Source organism: Notolepis coatsorum, assembly GCF_963971535.1.
Source record: "Notolepis coatsorum genome assembly, chromosome: 17".
Classification (NCBI taxonomy): Eukaryota; Metazoa; Chordata; class Actinopteri; order Aulopiformes; family Paralepididae; genus Notolepis; species Notolepis coatsorum.
Window position 1 is genome coordinate 51,847,132 of NC_140181.1, and position 18,355 is coordinate 51,865,486.

Sequence of the window (18,355 nt, forward strand, 5' to 3'; positions counted from 1 at the left end):
CATAGAAGCCTGAGGTGTGGTCACTGCCAGTGATCACATGGAGAGGTATGATGATGTCTGCAACCTCTTTAGAGAACATTGCACGGCAGTTGATAAATGCATTCTTGCGCTTGATCAGCAGATCACCTCTGATTTGTTGCGAGACATAAGCTGCTTGGACAAACACGTCTGTGTCTCCGCAGTCTAGAACAACAGGTCCAGTGTAGTTGGTGGTCCTCACCTTTGCATAGGCGGAGAGCAGCATTGTATCTGCCTCTGGATGTTTGAAGACATATAGTCTCCATTAGGCACGCCAGTGCTGAGGTTGGTTGACACTTTTCCCTCACAGTATATGATATCACCCTGCACTTGACCAACTTGTGTTTTCACCTGTTCTTTCACAAGTTTTTGCAATCTGACCTTGTTTCCTGAATTGACCATGAGTTCACTGGATTCAGCAGCACCTGGGAACATGTCTTAGGGTTTTGGGAAAACATTTGGGACGTGTGGATCACAGTAAGCTGTCTTGTGCTCAAGAATCTTTGACAGTTGATTTTGGATAAGAACCTCTCAAGAGCAGGATGCACCGCACTCCCCGTCTGTAGTGCTTTCCTCCTAGTGCTTGGTCTACCGACCCCTCCACTACTACCCCTGCTGTAACCAGAGTGTCTGCCATTCCAGAGCCCTTGAATCTCTTGTAGATGGCATAGATGTAGGACATCAGCTGGTGGAAAGCTCCGAGGATTGGGATGATGTCCATGAACATTTCTGGATTATCCGCCTTGAGCTGAGTGATCGTCTTGTAGGTGGGCAGGTCACCAACAAGAAAGAATGGAATATTCTTCAGCCGCATGGCCTCCACATGTTTCACCATGATGTCATTCACCACTGACTTGCTTGGAGGTTCATTGTATGTTGTGTGGTAGTAAGGCTTGCTCTTGTTGGGTGGTGGATGACAGCAGGACTGGGCACCACTGTATCCTGGAACTCGCTGCTCTTCAGGTCGTGGTCTTGTACCATGATTGTCTACACGAGACAGTGCATGTATCACAGAGCGAGCATGCTGCGGAGCTGACTCATCCACTGGTGGATCTACCCTGGGACGAGCAGGTGGCTCACTCTTGCTACCAGGGGGGCATCTGTACTGGCAAACCTTTGTCAGTTCTGCACACTTCTGCTTTAGCTGTGCAGAGATTTCCTTCTTCTTGGTGAGCGTTTCAGCAGTCTCTTTGCCTGGTTTCTTTTCATAGCTCTCTGGCTGCATGTACATGACATTTGTTCGATGGGCTCCTGTAGAGTCACCTGTCATAGTGTCAATCTTGAAGTCGTCATTGTCGATGATCACGATAGCTGGCTTGCTGTCTGCGATCTCCTGTGGGCAGGTTGCTGATGCCTCCATATCCATCAAAGCCCAGTGGTCATAGAGGAGCAGTGTATCTGCATAGCTGATGCAGACACCACTCTTGTGCAGAGTGTCTATTAGATCTTTACTCCTTGTCATGCCATGGACATTTACGCCTATGCATCATCTGTCTTGAAGACTGTGTGGTGGAAATGCTTCATCCAACAGGCATAGTGGTACATTATATAATTTGCGTAAGGATCTGACAGTGCTGTCGTTGACTCAATTAGTCGTGTGAGACGATCCCTGAGCTCCTCATCTTCTATGAGGATTGTGTGGCGCTTGAAGGAGCGCCATGCTGACTGTGTGTTGATTCTTAACAGCTTGTCTTGTTTCCTGTTCGGGTGCCTCATGTCCGTACCTTGCATACACCACACACATTTAGTTTTGTCATGGAGAGGCCCACCCACTGACGAACGAAGGTGCTTTGGTGACGGTCCCTCTGCCTCTTCATTACATAAAGCACTCTGAGCAGGCATTTCAGATCTTGAACACTGAGCATTTTTACCTTCGTTGTCTTTGTGTCGCCTGGCTTGCTTAAGCACCGGTGTACAATACAATATTCCCACACAAACCGAGACATTCCCACACAAACATAGATACATTGTATCATCTTGTGGGGGGCTGGGAGAGTGGCATAACAAATTTTCTTGCAGCAACACCAATAAATAACCACGGTTTGGATTCCTGTCAAGTTCATTCTGATATATTGATTTATTTCCATAATACAGTTCTAAAACCCACAAAGCAGTTTACTCAATAAAGTGTCTTCATATTAGCCTGTTATAGTCAGATTGCATAAATATTTACCCATTTTCTTCAATATGGGGAACAGCATGAATGAATATAATCCTATTTTCGATTGAATAAATAGGTATATTGTGTCTTGGGGCTATATGGGGACATATAAAATAAGGTTTGATATGGGGACTGGTTATGATAAGTTAGTAATGAAGTACAAAACAAAACTGGATAATAATCCTTATTTTTTTGGGGTGGTTGGTACTGAGTTACACAACGGGTCCATTTGGACCCAGAGTTTTTGTTAACATCAAAGTAAGATAAATAAGCAGCGCACAAGGGTTAAATTCAGCTCAAGCAACTAACCTTGCTAGATTTGCATACAGAATACTATTTTATGTTAGGCTATAGTGCAAAATTATTTTTGGTTCATTATGAAAATGTGATGGGATGAACTGGACACCATATTCTCAGTAGTCTACCCTATTTAATGGAAAACCGCAAATCAGCAACTGTTGTTTACACGCAAACATTGATTTTATTGACTTCGGAGATTTCTTCTGTGTACTTATACTGTATATTATTCAACTCATCATGAGCAGAGCTTTCATTAGAGCCTAATATGAAGGCTCTAACAATTTTGAAAGAGAATCCCTTTTGGAGCTCAAAGTTGGCAGCCATCTTGCATTTGAAGCATTTGAACAATAGGTCAAATCATTATATAAACACCAACTATGTATTCATTGAACAAAATAAGCTCTGAAACCATGTATTGTGCATCATTGTAGCTCAAACCATTAAAAAGTTCATTTCCACAGCAGCCATTTTGGATTTTGGTCTCTCACAAATTTTCCCCGCCTTTTAAAAAAATACACCCCGGCCAAATTTGTTTATTAACCCTCCTAGATGACAAATCCATTGAGAAACGGACCTTCGCTCTCCACGGTCACGGAAGTGCCACAGATGACCCTACTAATATGCTCTCGTATTATTGTTTATATAGGCTACCAAATACCGACATCAAAATAGATTGTATGCCTCTAGAAATCATATGCAGCAGGTAGAAAATTGGCGGAAAATCCGTCGCGATTTGGAATACAATTTAGGAGACATTTTATCCCTGGGTATTAATTGAACAAAACGGAAAAAGGCAGTCATATTCCAGCACGGTCTTTATTAGTTAATATGGTCTTTAAGTTAATAGATATCATATCCGACATCACCGTACGTGTACATGTCTGTCACCCCGTCACGTATTTCTCCATAACACGCTTCCCTCGGCTTAGTCCACTTTTCCACATTTCATGGGGGTGTTCCATTACCGTATATGGTTAATTACGGGCGGTGCTATATGCAAATACATAAAACCGTGCACGAGCTGCAGCGTAGGATCAAAGTGATATTTATCAAGACAGGTGTGCGTACGACCTGTGTACGCACGTGTGATAAATCCAGTTTTTTTTGTGCGTACACACATTCTAAATTATGTGCTTAAGAACAAAGATAGAACACTATCTAAGAATTGTTGATAAATGAGGGCCCTGGAGAAGGCTGAGTTTCTCCAATTTATCCGGTTTAAAAGAGCAAAGTAGCTGTATGTCGTCTGCGTAGCAGTGGTATTTAATGCCGGTGAATTTATTGATGAGGAGGCCTAGAGGAAGCATATAAATGGCAAAAAGGAGTGGTCCTAGCACCGATCCCTGTGGTACCCCACATGAGAGGGGGGTGGGGTCAGATTTAAAAGGACCTACAGCCACAGAGAACGTTCTCTCCCTTAAGTAAGAGGCGCTCCCAGAGCCTGTCCAAAAGGATGCTGTGGTTGACTGTGTCAAACGCTGCACTCAGGTCTAACAGGACCAGAACAGAGCATTCACCAGAGTCAGCGGACATCAAGAGATCATTTGATACTCTGAGAAGGGCAGATTCAGTGGAGTGGAGTTTGCGGAAGCTAGATTGGAATTTGTCAGATGTTATTTTGTGACATGTGGGTGGTGAGCTGGTTGGCTACAACCTTTTCTAACACCTTTGATACAAAAGGCAGCTTGGAGATGGGTCTGTAGTTGTTATGGATGGTGAGGTCTAGGTTGGGCTTTTTGAGGAGTGGCTGTACGACTGCCTCCTTAAAATAGATTGGGACAGAACCAGAGGCTAGGGATGAGTTTATAATAGTGCTGACTAGACTAGGGCCGACAGAGAAAAAAACTTCCTTGAACATGGATGTAGGAAGGATGTCTAGGGGGCTCAAGGAGGTCTTCATGGAGGTGACTGAAATGGTGAGATCATCCAGAGAGACAGGTGAAAAATTGCTCAGGGATGCTTGAGTGATGGCATGGAGGGGAAGGGGGGATAGAGAAGGAGTGATGTTTGCCATTATATTAGCAACCTTGGTGACAAAAAAGTTAAGAAAGCGGTTACAGTCCTCATTTGACAGCACTGGTGTAGGGGGAGGGGGGGCTGACAAGCGTGTTAATGGTTTTAAATAATACTCTGGGATTGTGCTTGTTGGATGAGATTAAATTACTGAAATAAGCAGCCCTGGCGGACTTTACTGAGTTATTAAACTCAGCCCTCAGCTCTTTGAGATATAGACAATGAACTTCTAAATGAGAGGTTTTCCAGCGTCTCTGCTCTGCGGCAGTTACGCCTGAGCAGAGCTCACAGATGTTATTGTCAAGCCAGGGGGAGGGGTTCACAGGACGAACGCTGCATGTTGCTAGGGGCGCTACGTCATCTAAAATGGCCGCACAGTGTGTGTTGAATTTGTGAACCAAATAATTGACGTCATCAACAGAGGACACCAAAACATTCCTATCATAGCTGGCAAGGAAGCTATCTATAGCTGTGCTATTGACAATACGAGAGCTTTTAACACACTTCACTGGAACAAAGTCATTATCGAAAGATAGGTTAAACAATACAACTGTGGTCGGACACCAATAACTCCTCTGTGCTAACATTGCTGACTTTTAACCCGATAGTGAACACAAGGTCTAACGTGTTGCCTTTGCAATGCGTCGGACCGGAGATGTGCTGGGTGAAATGAAACGAGTCTAACATTTAAAAAGTCAGTGGCAAAGTTATCGGAGCTCTTGTTTACATGGATATTAAAGTCTCCAATCAACAGGACCCTGTCCAAGCGAATAATGGACGCTAAAAAGTCACCAAAATCAGCGAGGAACGAGCTATTTTTCCCAGGGGGTCGGTAGATCAATACACAGTGATATCTACCCATATAACACTGTATGATAGCCATGTACAATAACACTGTATATACCTTATATATATTTATCTATATGATGATATGATTTATCCTGTATACATACCCATTCTGTGCACTGTACTATATATATATTAAGGCCGGGCCGTTACCGGGCTAAGTTAACGGCGGACTCTTATCGTGCGTTAAAAATAATTACCGCCCTTAATCTATTCTCAAAGTTGGACCGAACGTGTTGTTGTGATGACGTATTCAAAACGCGGCTACAGTCACATACCGCTCCAGGTGCAGGGAGGGGCTGAGCAGTACCCACACTTTAGTTTAAGAAGCAGCTCTTCAGCCCTGCGTTCTACAGCCTGTGATATCTCCTCTTGGGAGTCGCGCTGTTCTATGTAAACTCCGCGAGCAACTCGTCCAATAAATGCGTCTTTAACATGCTTTATATCCTCGCTATTACTATATGCCCGTTGCGGTTAAAAACCTTTTTAACTAACGTTAGCTGCTAACTAAGTTAAGCTATAAGTTACAAGCTAAAAAGAAAACAGCCCTTCTACTGATGGGATCAGAGTCGGAGTCAGATGACGACACACCAGTACGCAATGCTGTGGAGAGGTACAAGGTAGAGCCAAGTGCCAGCTTGGATCAGTGTCCACTGAAGTGGTGGTCAGACCACACTGCTGTCTATGGTAAGCTGGCCCACATTGCCCTGAAGTACTTGGGGACCCCTGCCTCAAGTTTCAAGTTTCTTTAATAGTTGTCATACAGAAGTACAGAATACTTTTATACAAAATGCTTCTTACTGTTACGCTCCAGAGACTGTGCTAGACAAGATAAGTATCAAATAACATAGTATAGCATGTAAATTAGAAGTAGAAAATGAGGTCACAGTGTTCAGTATAGACATATGTACAATGTTCGATGCAGAATAGACGTAACTGAGTTACCATATAATATACAATACTATGCAGTGTACTAATATACAATACTATATAGTGCAAAGCAGAAATGGGATGAGGTACAATTTAGGTACAATTTACAGTAAGGTGTACGAGTTGTAGTGCAATCCTTTATCAATAAATATAAAGTGTGGGGAGTGGGTGCTACAGTGTGTTTGTTTAAAGTGAGTGTGTGCTATAAAGTGTGGGGAGTGGGTGCTACAGTGTGTTTGTTTAAAGTGAGTGTGTGCGTGTGGATGTGTGTGCTATGTGCGTTTGATGGTTGTTGTGTAGTGTTCATTGTTCGTTGAGCAGCCTGATGGCCTGGGGATAGAAGCTTCTTCTGAGTCTTTCTGTGCTCGCCTTGAGACTCCGGTATCGCTTGCCTGACCGCAGCAGTTCAAAGAGGCAGTTGTTTGGATGACTGGAGTCCTTAATGATTCTCTTAGCCTTGCCCCTGCACCGCTTGTTGTAAATGTTCTGGAGGGTGGGGAGCCCCCCTCCAATTGTGCGTTCGGCTGAAGTGAACGCGTCACTCTTTGTAGTCTGCTTCGGTCTTGTGCAGTGCTATTCCCAAACCAGGAGGTGATGTTGCCAGTCAGGATGCTCTATTGTACATGAGTAGAAGTTCTTAAGGATCTTCTGACTGACTTGGAACTTCCTTAGGCGCCTGAGGAAGTAGAGGCGTTGTCGTGCCTTCTTCACAACACTGTCGATGTGTGTGGTCCATGTCAAGTCCTCGGATATGTAGGCTCTGAGGTACTTAAAGCTGTTCACTCTCTCAACCGGTGCCCCGTCGATGCTGAGGGGGCTGTAGTCCTTGACCCCCGACCTCCTGAAGTCCACAATCATCTCCTTTGTTTTGCTGACGTTCAGGGAGAGGCTGTTTTCCTGGCACCATCCCGCCAGGACCTTGACCTCATCCAGGTAGGCCCTCTCGTCGTTTGCAGAGATCAGGCCCACCACCACTGTGTCGTCAGCAAATTTGATGATTGTGTTGCTACTCCGCTGAGCCACACAGTCGTGTGTGTACAGGGAGTAGAGGAGGGGACTCAGAACACAGCCCTGGGGGGCCCCTATGTTGAGGGTGATGGATGAGGAGGTGCAGTTGCCTGCTCTCACCACCTGGGGTCTGCCCGTCAGGAAGTCCAAGACCCACTGGCAGAGGTCATAGTTCAAGCCCAGGTCCCTGAGCTTGGCTATGAGTTTGGAGGGGACTATGGTATTGAATGCCGAGCTGTAGTCGATGAATAGCATTCTCACATAGTTCCCCTTCCTCTTGTCCAGGTGTGATGCTGCTGTGTGCAGCACATGGGCTATGGCGTCCTCCGTGGACCTGTTGGGGCGGTATGCAAATTGCAGGGGGTCCATGTTGATGGGGAGGGAGGAGCAGATGTAGCCCTTTACTAGCTTCTCAAAGCACTTCATGGCTATGGAGGTGAGAGCTACAGGGCGGTAGTCGTTGAGGCAAGCAGGCTTGGATTTCTTGGGTACAGGGATAATAGTGGACTTCTTCAGGCAGGTGGGGATGACAGCCTGTTCTAAGGACAGGTTAAATATGTCAGTGAATACCGGGGCCAGTTGGCCGGCACAGACTTTTAGGACGCGGCCGGGGATGCCGTCCGGTCCTGCTGCCTTCCTGATATTCACTTTTTTAAAGGTCCGCCTCACCTGTCCCATGCGAGAGACTGTTCTCTTTATCAGGCCATATTGTACAGAAGAAGAGAGCTAGTTTGTGACCAGCCAATGTGAACAAGCTGGTCTGCCTGAGTGACTGGTGGAAGAAGGACAAGTAGAGATTGGACTGATTGAGTCAAGCCATGTCACATAACTACTGAGTGACTACTGGACTGGTAACATTATTTGTGTTCTGAATAAAACAATTTATTAAACACAAGTACATCTTATTGAACATTATTTTGATATTTCATTACCAATTATCATAGCAAAACAGCTTTTTCAAACCGTCTGTAATGCATTTTGGAAACGGGAGATGGGCTCATGGTGTAATGGGCTACATGGCCTGAGAAACGTAAGGAGGAAAGAAAAAGTAAGGACTTACTTCTGGTCATTATTTGGGTAGAACACATATTTTGAATGCCTTCGGCAGACTTCAAATGAGCCATTTTAATCTACATTAACTCCAGGATTGCAGATGGATTAATCTAGATTAAAAAGATTAATCTATGCCCACCTCTAATATATATATATATATCCCATACCTACTCTTAGTTATACCACTGTTCAGTGTGGCTTACTACCATAGTGTATTTATAGTTATACATTTATCTAATCTAAGATGCCCATGTACATCTGTAATGTGCTCAACATCAATAATGCATACTGTAGGATATTCATAATTAATTGTATTGTATTGGAAGTGTCTAATGGCTCGCAGTGTCCTGTATCGATAACCAAATTTAATTACCACATTTCAATTAGCTTCATGAGTCATGACACGAGACTTAACATGTTGTAAGTCTGTTTATAAGTGCTTATAATGGCTTGTACACTGCAATAAAACCTAATAACCGTCCACAGTCGGCCAAAGCAAGTAGACAGTGGGTGTGTTTGTGAAGCCAGATGTTTGTTCCTATCATATAGCAAGTCATAGTGTAGAGCAGGGAGAGGAGGGGCAGCGGAAGACCCCCCACAGAGACATAAATACTTTACAGCTATCGACAGCACGGTGGAGGGGGGTTACCAAACATGCACACACACCATTCATGTTATGGTTTGGTTGCTCTTACTATGGTCTAACCATTTAGATCCTTAATTCTTGGGACAATTTATTGTTTTTCTTGGAGGCTAAATGAGTAGATTGTACTCTTTGACAACCGATACCGCCTGATACACAAAAGACTCCTTGAAGCACAAATATACATTCACTTTCCCATCTTTCTTGAAACTGCCTTCTAGGGCTGTCTTAAATACTTCGAAGCTTCGTTCGATGGCACGAGCTTCGAACATTAAAAAAAAAATCGAAGTTTAAAAAAAAATAAAAATGTTGCCTCAAATCTTGCGCCTCCATTCCAATGAAACGAAAGTAAGCGGCGCCTTCCCGCCTCCATTCCAATTAAACGAAAGTAAGCGGCGCCTCGACTCCACCTCTCTACAACAAGCACGTGGAGATTATCTGTGTTGAAAACAAGGACATGTGCAGCAGACATTAGGGCTGGGCGATATGACAAAACGTTATCGCGATAAAATTATAAAATTATTTTCATATAATTCGATATCGATAATTATCGTCGATATAATGTCTGTCAAGTTTAATTAACTTCTTATGCTGCTGCGAATGTCTCAAGTCGAGTTGATGTCGTCATCAGTCCGCGCACGTTAACAGTAGCCGACAAGCGGAGCATCTCATGACAATAAATATGACACTAAAACTCTTCCGCCACAATATATTGAAACAACGTCCACTGTATACCCCACCCACACTACTTAAACGTGGCCTCAGAATTCAAAACACACACATACTCGGCACGTAAATATATAAAACAACGCAGTGCAAGCTAATTAGCCTAGCTAGCCTGTTGTTTATAAGTGGTGTATTCCATGACAATGTGCTAAATATTACACTAAAATACTCTTCCGCCACAATATATTGAAACGACGTCCACTGTATACCCCACACTACTTAAACGTGGCCTCAGAATTCAAAACACACACATACTCGGCACGTAAATATATAAAACAACGCCGTGCAAGCTAATTAGCCTAGCAAGCCTTGTTGTTGAGTGAGTCCTAGTACCTCTGGGTCTCCTTCCGGATCTCGTTCGCTCTCGGCCATCTCCTTCACTGATTGGTTGTTAGCTGTTGTGCGTATACGGAGCCAAGCTTGGAAATCGATATATCGAAACTTTGCGACCACGTTTCATGTTTATTTCGAGGAAATAATTTATCGCGATAGTTATCGTTATCGTTTTATCGCCCAGCCCTAGCAGACATGTCGACGAAGAAGATCAGACGTGTGGTTACACTTTAAAATATGCAAAGACAATGCCCAAAAAGCAGAGTGCCAGATATGCCAGAAGAAAATGGCATATCACAACTCTACAACAACTTTGTCAAATCACCTAAAAAACGTAAGTATCGTTGTACACGACGGCGACGCCACACAACATTAATAAGGCTATGCCTATGCTGCTATGACTAATGTGTTACCAAGTTGGCTAATTTAATTGTAATCATCTGCTTTTGTAGGTGCATTGTCTGATATAATTATAAATTAAATATAATATAATTGTTTGCTTGATAGACGAAGGTTGCAACATAATTATGTAATGTCATGTCGTTGGCTGTGAGAGCAGCCCCACTGCACCCTGGCAGCTTATGAATGAATGAATGTGCTGTACAAGTCCCACAACATAAGATAAAAATATATATATATATTATAATTTTTTTAATTTAAAAAAAAATTTATTCAAAGCTTCGAATTAAAATCGAAGCTCGGCCCCGAAGCTTCGATTGCCAAAAAAAGCTTCGAAGGTCAGCCCTACTGCCTTCCATCTGCATCAACTTTTCTCTTCCTGGTCATGTTGGCATCTTTAACACTTTCAATGCCAACGACGAGATATCCCGTTTGTTCATGTCGACCGTTCATTGCCAACGACGATAGATCTCGTTTGTTTTTTTATTAGCAATTTGAATTCATATTTCATCAATCTAGTCTCACGTTAGTGCTGCAAACTCTCTGAGCTCCATTGGGAAAATGCCGCCCCCTATCGTCTCCCTGTGGTACTGCACCCCTTTGGAATGGATTGCATGAAAACATATGGGGGGGGGGAATCCAGCTTCCTCATTTGACTTCTCAGACAAGTCACCCGAGAGGATCCAATTCATTGCCGAGCCCCAAAACAGCGTGGAATACATATATCCAGTACCCAGCATTGGATCAATAAACGCGATGGATATTTGGAATGGCTATCAGGAATTGGAATAATATTTTTGGAGAACATCTGATCTGAGGTAAGGAATCTATTTTACCAGTTTTAGGATAATCAGAGCTTTTTTTCACAGATATCAGCATGTGCCCTGTGTGTGTGCGATCAGGAAATAAGAGATTTGATTTTTCAGCTCGCTTCTCTAGCGTGCATAAGTACACATATACTATCGATAATCTAGCGTTTATTTGAAAACAATTCATAAATAGGCAGAATTTTTTATTTTTTTTTGTATTCCAGAATATTCCAGTAAAGGCTGATTATCACAATCTTTATATTTTCCTGAAACTTAAAAAAAACGCGTTTTTCAAAATGGTATAAAACGGAAATGAACCAATTAAAAAAAAATCCGTTTCGACAATGTTGACTGCAAACAAGTCATTGATAAGCGACGGCCAGATTAGACGCATCATTTAAGACATCGTTTATGCGTTTGCAAATATGAGAGCTCTATCATTGAAGTGGGTGGTGGCAAGGAAGCATTAAATCGTGCACCGAGCTCCGGCATTGAAAGTGTTAATGAAGATATTTCTCAATTCTACTTGTTGGTGAAATCGCTGTAGTTAAACACTGATGTACACTGCGATCTACACGGGATGCCGTCACTTCGCGGGTCATGCATTGTGGGAGATGTAGTTTATGGTCAATGCACGCTTTAACAATAATAATACACTTTTTGTATAGCACCTTTCATACAAGAAGTGCTTTACAGCAGTGTTTCTCAACTGGTGGGTCGCGACCCAAAAGTGGGTCGCGGGCCGTTTTTTGAGTGGGATGTGTGATTTTTTTTTTTTTTTTTTTGGACTACCTGTCTTTGTGAAAGTGGCTTCTCAGCTCTGGTCCCGCTGAAGACAAAGCAGAGGAACAGATTGGACATTGAGCATGATCTCAGAGTTGCTTTGTCTACCATCACCCCAGACTTTGAGACTCTTGTCAGGAGCAAACAACATCCCCAGTTATCCCATTAGTTCCCTGGGATGTTAAGCTAAGAAGTCTGCTAAGAAGGATATATTATTTATTATTATTATTATTATTTTATTTCATTGTGTTTTTAGCCCTAGTTGCACTTTTGTTGCAACCCCAGTTATCCCATTAGTTCCCCCAAACTTAGGTCCGTTATGTTAAGCTAAGAAGTCTGCTAAGAAGCATATTATTTATTATTATTTTATTTCATTGGGTTTTTAGCCCTAGTTGCACTTTTGTTGCACTTTTTTGTGTTATTTCATGTTTTTATTGCAAAAAAAATAAAAATTGAAATAAATCATAGTGGTTAAAAAATTTGGGTCGTGACTTAATGACTAAGGAAAATGTTGGGTCCCGAGGCTAGACCAGTTGAGAACCACTGCTTTACAGCATTAAAAAAGACAGACATATAATTTGCACAAAATTGGCAGATCAATGCATAAAGTGAAGACATTTTAATTTTTGACATTAGGATCTAACATCCCAATAGGCCTCTTTGTTTATTCTGAGTTTGATTCTATGGTCGTTTTAAAATAGTAATAAAGAGTAAAATTTGCAGTGTAATAAAATAGTTCAATAAAATAAAATTGCCCTAAATTTCAATTCAATAATCAGTGTTGATAATAGTACAGCCAAAATACTGATAATTTGATATTAATAAGATATCAAGATATTAACTCATTCCCCGCCAACAACAAGTTTACTCGTTATTGGGAGCCAACGCTTGAACACCAACAACGGGTATACTCATTATTTGATAGTTTTTCCTTTTTTTCCCGATATTTTTATTCATTATTCATCCAGGGACCTTGGTGTTACCATAGGGAATGAGTCTGCGATCGCCAAAGTGCAATACCGGTCGCATCCAGCTAGACGGCGGTATCGAGCACCCTTTGAAACCTTGTATCTTGGCCTGTGCAACGGTCAAATGTCACCGGGCGCACTTGTCTTTGTCAGGCGAATGGAGCGGTTATAACGATCGGATTGAGAAGCGTCAAATGGTCCCGATGCATGATGTGTGGTGGATTATGTTGGCGACACGATCGACACCAATACTGGGACTCACAATCAGATAATTGGAGTATTCTTTTTGGGGTACATCCTAGTGAAGGTTAGGGCTATATGATCCAATCCTGCGTTGATCCAACCATGTCTTCACCTCGATCGCAACGTATGTGTGTAACATTACTCCACAACGTATGCCGTCGGTGACGATCAAAAGTTTCAAAACATCAAAAAACGACAACCCCCCCCCCTTTCATGCATTCATGATTAAACATAATACCTATGCTATAGATTTGATTTGGGAATAGTAGTGTGTGCAGGCAAGAAACGGCAACGTTTATAGTAGAATTGACGTATAAGGCTATTCTCAGCCTTTCTGGAATTACCCCAGGCCACGCTATAACTATACTTATATTCACCACAGTATTACACGGGAACGTATGGATGAAAAAAATTATTATTTTTCACATATTGAACGATAGATAGGTGATGTCAAATGGGCCATAGTATTGTATCCATAGCTATAATATAGAATATAGTTATAGCTCTACAAACAAGGTGACGCACTCCTATCTTTTAAAGTGTGGCAGTGCTACCACGGGGCACGTCTAATGGCTGGCAGCCAATGAGTTAAGCCTCCCTGATATCTCATTTAAAGGCCTGAGCAAAGATATAAGTTTTAAGCTTTTGAAGATATTTAGTTTTAACCCCTTCCGAGATTTATTTCACATCGAAATTTCATAAAAGAATACACTACCCAGCTCACACCAGCCTCTGTGAAATCTGCTGAAAATATTCTTTGCGAAGAATTCTGACGTTATTTTGTGATTATATCTCACGGGTCGAACAAACCTGAACGCTATTGCCATGAAATAGAACATAGTTGGTTTCTTTACCTTTCTCTGAACGTCTAGGAAAAAAAACGTGTCTCAATTGGATGAGAAATGGCGGAGCTATTTACATTATAAAAAAGTAACTGTACTTACAGTCGATTTCATTCACTGGTCTTTTCTGCCCTGTTACGGGTGCCTGGTGGTACTAAATCCAGATTGGCCATAATAAGGTCATTTATAGGCCTGATTTTTTTTTTTTCTTTTTTTTTAAACAAACATATAAACAAACATGACAACACACGATAAGATATACAAGCATTATTAACAGTGCACATCCAATGAAATCACCATTTAGTTAAATGTCTTATACAGGATATACCCCTAATACCTGCTATCTAATACCCTACACACATATGCTCTAGCTCGTACCCCCCCCTCCCGGACCCCCCATTGGATAATCCATCCATTATCCCTCGCTCCTAACCAGACACTACCATTATATGCTAGCTTTTATTCTCTCCACCACTTCTAACCACATTGTCATTTTGGATTCATTGAGACCCAAAATTCTTGCTGTAGATATTTCTTGATAAATCACATCGAGATATGTAATAATCCAGACCTTTCGGCACATTTTTTCCGGTTGGAGCCATCGTGATGCTATCAGCTTTTTAGCCACTGTGATACCCGATAAAATCAATCTCTTTAGCTGTGGATGTACTGCACACTCAAAAACACAATTCAGCAGTAATACAGAGGGGTGTACAGGTATATTCAGAGTTAAGAGATTTGATAATTGCTGGGTCACCTCTTTCCAGAATATCTTAACTGGTGGGCAGTCCCAGTACATGTGCATAAATGTCCCCTCGTCCCCATTTGTGCATAAGGAGCATTTGGAGTCTTGTTTAAGACCCATTCTGTTCAGTCTTATAGGAGTCAAGTATGTCCTGTGAATATAGTTAAGATTGATTTGTTGATGGTCCGGGTTCCTTGATGTAAATCGAACATTTTCCCAGGCTTCTTGCCAATCAAAATCTTTTTCCAGGTCTGGTATATCCCTTCTCCAGACTGAGTCTAGGTGGAGGGTTTCATACGAGGACGTTAGTAATTGATGATAAAAATCTGAAACAAAACCTCTCGATGTCTCTTTCATAGAAGAATTTGTGGTATCTGTGGTGTTCAATTGGTATCTTTAATGGAACACCGTGAGCCTTCAAACATAACTAACTGTGCGTAAAAGTAATATGTGGACTCGGTGAGATTACATTTTTTGCGTATTTCTTCATAACTACAAAAACCCTGTTTGTTGAAAACATCACCTAATGAGTGTATGCCTTGCTTTTCCCATATAGGGAATCTTATAGGTCGTTTTCCAATCAAGAGTGCATTGTTATTGAATAAGGGAGTATGATTATGCCGTTTATGTGGGTTAGAATATTTTTTTTGTGTTTCACGCCATATCCGGATCGCATGAGTAATTATGGGGCCAAATTTCCGTTCGCATTGCTTAATTGATAATTTAGTGTATGCTATGTCCTTCAGTCTATGTGGAGCTACTATATTTTCTTCTAAATTTCTCCAGGATACTAATGCTTGGGGATCAAACCATGTTGTCAATGGTCTTAAAGTGTACGCCTTAAAATAGTGGAACAAATCTGGAAATGCCATACCACCATCTGCTTTGTTTCTCTGTGCGGTGGATCTTTTTATACGTGGTGGTTTGTTATTCCAAATAAATTTGTATGTGGAGGAGTGTAATTTTTTCCAGTAACCCTCTGGAGGGGGTAACGGTAGCATTGAGCTGAAGAAGTTGATTCTAGGTAGTACGTCCATCTTAACTATTGATATCCGTGCCTGTACTGAGTTTTTAAGTTTTGACCACCTGTCAAGGTCGTCTTTGATTTTGTTTTGGATTTAATGTAATTGTGCTTAGGCCTGATATTCTATATTCGTTATTCATATTTCAAATTGCATATGTCCGGATGGCAAAATTCAGTACTGTATCTACAAAAAACCCTGTAAATCATCTGCCCTTTATTAATTTGCTTAGATTCTTTGTACACAAGAAAGTGCTGAATGAGCTCGGTGGCAATTTTTCACGTCTGGTCAATGTTAGCATGGTGTTATTCACCATCAAAGATGAAAAAATTATCATTTATATTCTCCTTTGGTTCATTACATTTTACTCAAGCATAGTAACAGACACAATATGTCGGACACTGTGAATACATTCCCTGAGGTCCATAGATACCAATAACATGCAACAGGCCACTGCTGTTATTTACAGTCAGTCACTGCATCATCACATGTGTTCTATGTTAAATTCCCCCCAAATAAATGCTGCTGAAACATGAAGACCAACACTTGAGTTATATCAGGCAGCCCCCGGTTCACCAACAACAAAAGCGGCATTTAATTTCTGTGAAACTAGCATGCTAGTAGGCCTGCGCGTGTTTGATGCATCCGCTGTATTTCACGTGTCGCCCTGGCCTGCACTTGAGACTGACTTTCATACTGGATTTTACACTCAAAATACTTTCATAAACCACAACGAATGTCTAATGATCATCTCGATACATGGCACATTGGGTGGTTTCTAACAATAATGAAGCAATGTCCTTTCAGGTAGGCTAGACTGCAACTGTCCTGAACACCTGCTAACCTCTGTGTTCTCCCCCTCTCTCTCTCTCTCGCTCCCCCCCCCCCTCTCTCTCTCACTCTTTCACTCTCTGAACTCTCTCCCTCTCTCTCTTGCTCCCTCTCTCTCTTGCTCCTTCTCTGCAGGCGTCCTGGCCGGGCATGATAACCGCGTGAGCTGCTTGGGCGTGACTGATGATGGCATGGCTGTGGCAACAGGGTCCTGGGACAGTTTCCTCAAGATCTGGAACTGAGTCTGCAGGTAAGCACACCAGTCGCAACCCCCCCACCCCCCCCCCCCCCCCCCGCCCCCATGCAGGCTCCATTCTGAAGCAGCTGCTGGTGATACACATATCAGTGTTAAAGGCAAATTCCACCCAAATTAATTTGTTGTAATTCTGCACAAGTAGACTTTAACCTAAAATGTGCCCAAATGTTTGTTTTTCTGTTCTGTTTTCATGACCTTTTTAGGAAGGTGTATTGGGATAAGATTGAGATGAGATGGTTGAAATAAAGTTTCATCGACAGTCATGCTTCTGTACCTAATATTAGAATGATCTACTATGATGCCCCTAGCTCATGGCATGAACTCTCAACAAGCTTGAGATTCTCCCCTCTGTTGCAGAGTTTATAACCTTGATCTCCAACCTTTGTCAATCACGTTGTACATGTTTTAGTTTATTGTTATCCTTACTCTGTATGTACACTCGACGTGACTGTAAATTAGGGAAACCTCCGTTGCCTTTCGAGTTTAAATAAAGGTTTGAAGTCTACTTTTGCAGAATTTTATCCTGAAAGTCAGTTTCAGTGGAAATGTCCTTCAACTACTTGCTGTAGCAATGGACTGCTGTCAGCGATGTTGATGTATATGTGCAGTAGTAAGGTAAGGTTGTGTAATGTTATCAAATGGAGTGGGCTTTATTGTTTGTCTATACTGCCAACTGGTGGTTGACAAGGAAGGTGCAGTGATGTGGAGTAGGGCTGCACGACTTTGGGAAATAATCTAATTGTGATTTTTCTGACGGATATTGCGATAAAATTTGCCATTATAATATTTTTTTTTAAGCAGCCCCACAGAGGTTTATTGTAAAATGCGGCTTGCATCTGGCCTACGCAGTGGGTCTGTTCGGGACACCGAGCCTGAAAATGTTTCTTTTTACCTGGGAATCGATACTGGTACCCAACGGTACCTTTTTTTCTGTACTTGACTCTCCCTCTCTGAAGTCTAAACTTCACAACACACAATCTAAAACCCCTTACCTCCCTCTCCCAAACCGTTCCTACAACAATAACAACAACTTGCAAAGGAGATCTTGTATCTCAATGGGACTTCCTGGTTAAATAAATTGAAAAAGAAAAAAAGATTGCGATTTGAATTTTTTTTTGCGATTTGCTAATTGCATCGTTTCAAATTTCTATTTAAAATCGATTAATCGTTCAGCCCTAATGTGGAGCATTTACAGTATCTAGTTCATCTATCTGTTGGGGTCCTGGTGTGACATGAGCCATTTATATGCATGTTCATGTCCACTGTCCAGGTCATTAGTATCCATACATGAATAAACAGATGTGTAAACAGACTATTATTAGGGATAAAGAATTTGCACACATCACAAGAACCACTTGGAATAAACCAGATGTCTACATACCTCAGTATACTGGAAAATCGCAGGTATCATAATCAAGAGCTTATT

At 41.9% G+C, this 18,355-nt stretch overlaps 1 protein-coding gene across 3 annotated transcripts in view; it reads left to right on the forward strand.

Moving 5' to 3' along the window:
• The window catches only part of gnb1a (guanine nucleotide binding protein (G protein), beta polypeptide 1a), a 255,500-nt gene that overhangs the window by 234,764 nt on the left and 2,381 nt on the right, over positions 1–18,355 (forward strand). For all 3 annotated transcript variants that reach the window (XM_084333888.1, XM_084333887.1, XM_084333886.1), the window contains exon 10: positions 16,809–16,923. In XM_084333888.1, the coding sequence (XP_084190014.1) occupies positions 16,809–16,915 (107 nt within the window). In that variant the 3' untranslated portion in view covers positions 16,916–16,923. The remainder of the gene's footprint in view (positions 1–16,808; positions 16,924–18,355) is intronic.